Source organism: Haliaeetus leucocephalus, unplaced genomic scaffold (assembly GCF_000737465.1).
Source record: "Haliaeetus leucocephalus isolate CR32 unplaced genomic scaffold, Haliaeetus_leucocephalus-4.0 Scaffold973, whole genome shotgun sequence".
In the NCBI taxonomy this organism is placed as follows: domain Eukaryota; kingdom Metazoa; phylum Chordata; class Aves; order Accipitriformes; family Accipitridae; genus Haliaeetus; species Haliaeetus leucocephalus.
The window spans coordinates 1781509-1781900 of record NW_010973409.1 but is presented as its reverse complement, the minus strand read 5'-3'; the positions used below and the strand labels follow the sequence as shown (position 1 = coordinate 1781900).

The 392-nt window shown below is 80.1% G+C and overlaps 1 protein-coding gene across 1 annotated transcript in view; it reads right to left on the bottom strand.

The window, feature by feature from the left end:
* Positions 1–392, bottom strand: part of EOMES (eomesodermin) — a 4690-nt gene that overhangs the window by 3353 nt on the left and 945 nt on the right. Inside the window, exon 2 of the mRNA XM_010584376.1 lies at positions 5–387. Within this exon, the coding sequence (XP_010582678.1) occupies positions 5–387 (383 nt within the window). The remainder of the gene's footprint in view (positions 1–4; positions 388–392) is intronic.

The window sequence follows — 392 nt, the reverse complement described above, 5'->3', positions numbered from 1 at the left end:
GCGCCCGGCCGCCGGGCGGGCAGACGGCGCCCGCGAAGCCGCCCGGCGACAGGACCGAGCCGTAGGGGTAGCGCGGCCCGCCGGGCGGCTGGTAGACGGTACCGTGCTGCGCCGGCGGCGGGTAGGGGAAGAGGGCGCAGGGCCCCCCCAGCTCGGCCCCCGGCGGCCCGGGGGACTGCAGGTAGTAGCGCTCGGGGCTGAGGCTGTCCATGGAGTAGCGGGCGGCGGCCGGGGGCAGCTCCTCCTCCCCGCAGGGGGTGGCCTTGCGGCCGTCCGGCTTGGGGGCGGCGAAGGGCGGCTCGCCGGCCTCCGCCTCGCCCAGCATGGCCGGGGCCGCCGCGAACTTCTTGGGCGTCTTGTCCAGGTCGAGGCGCGGCGGCGAGCCCGGCCGG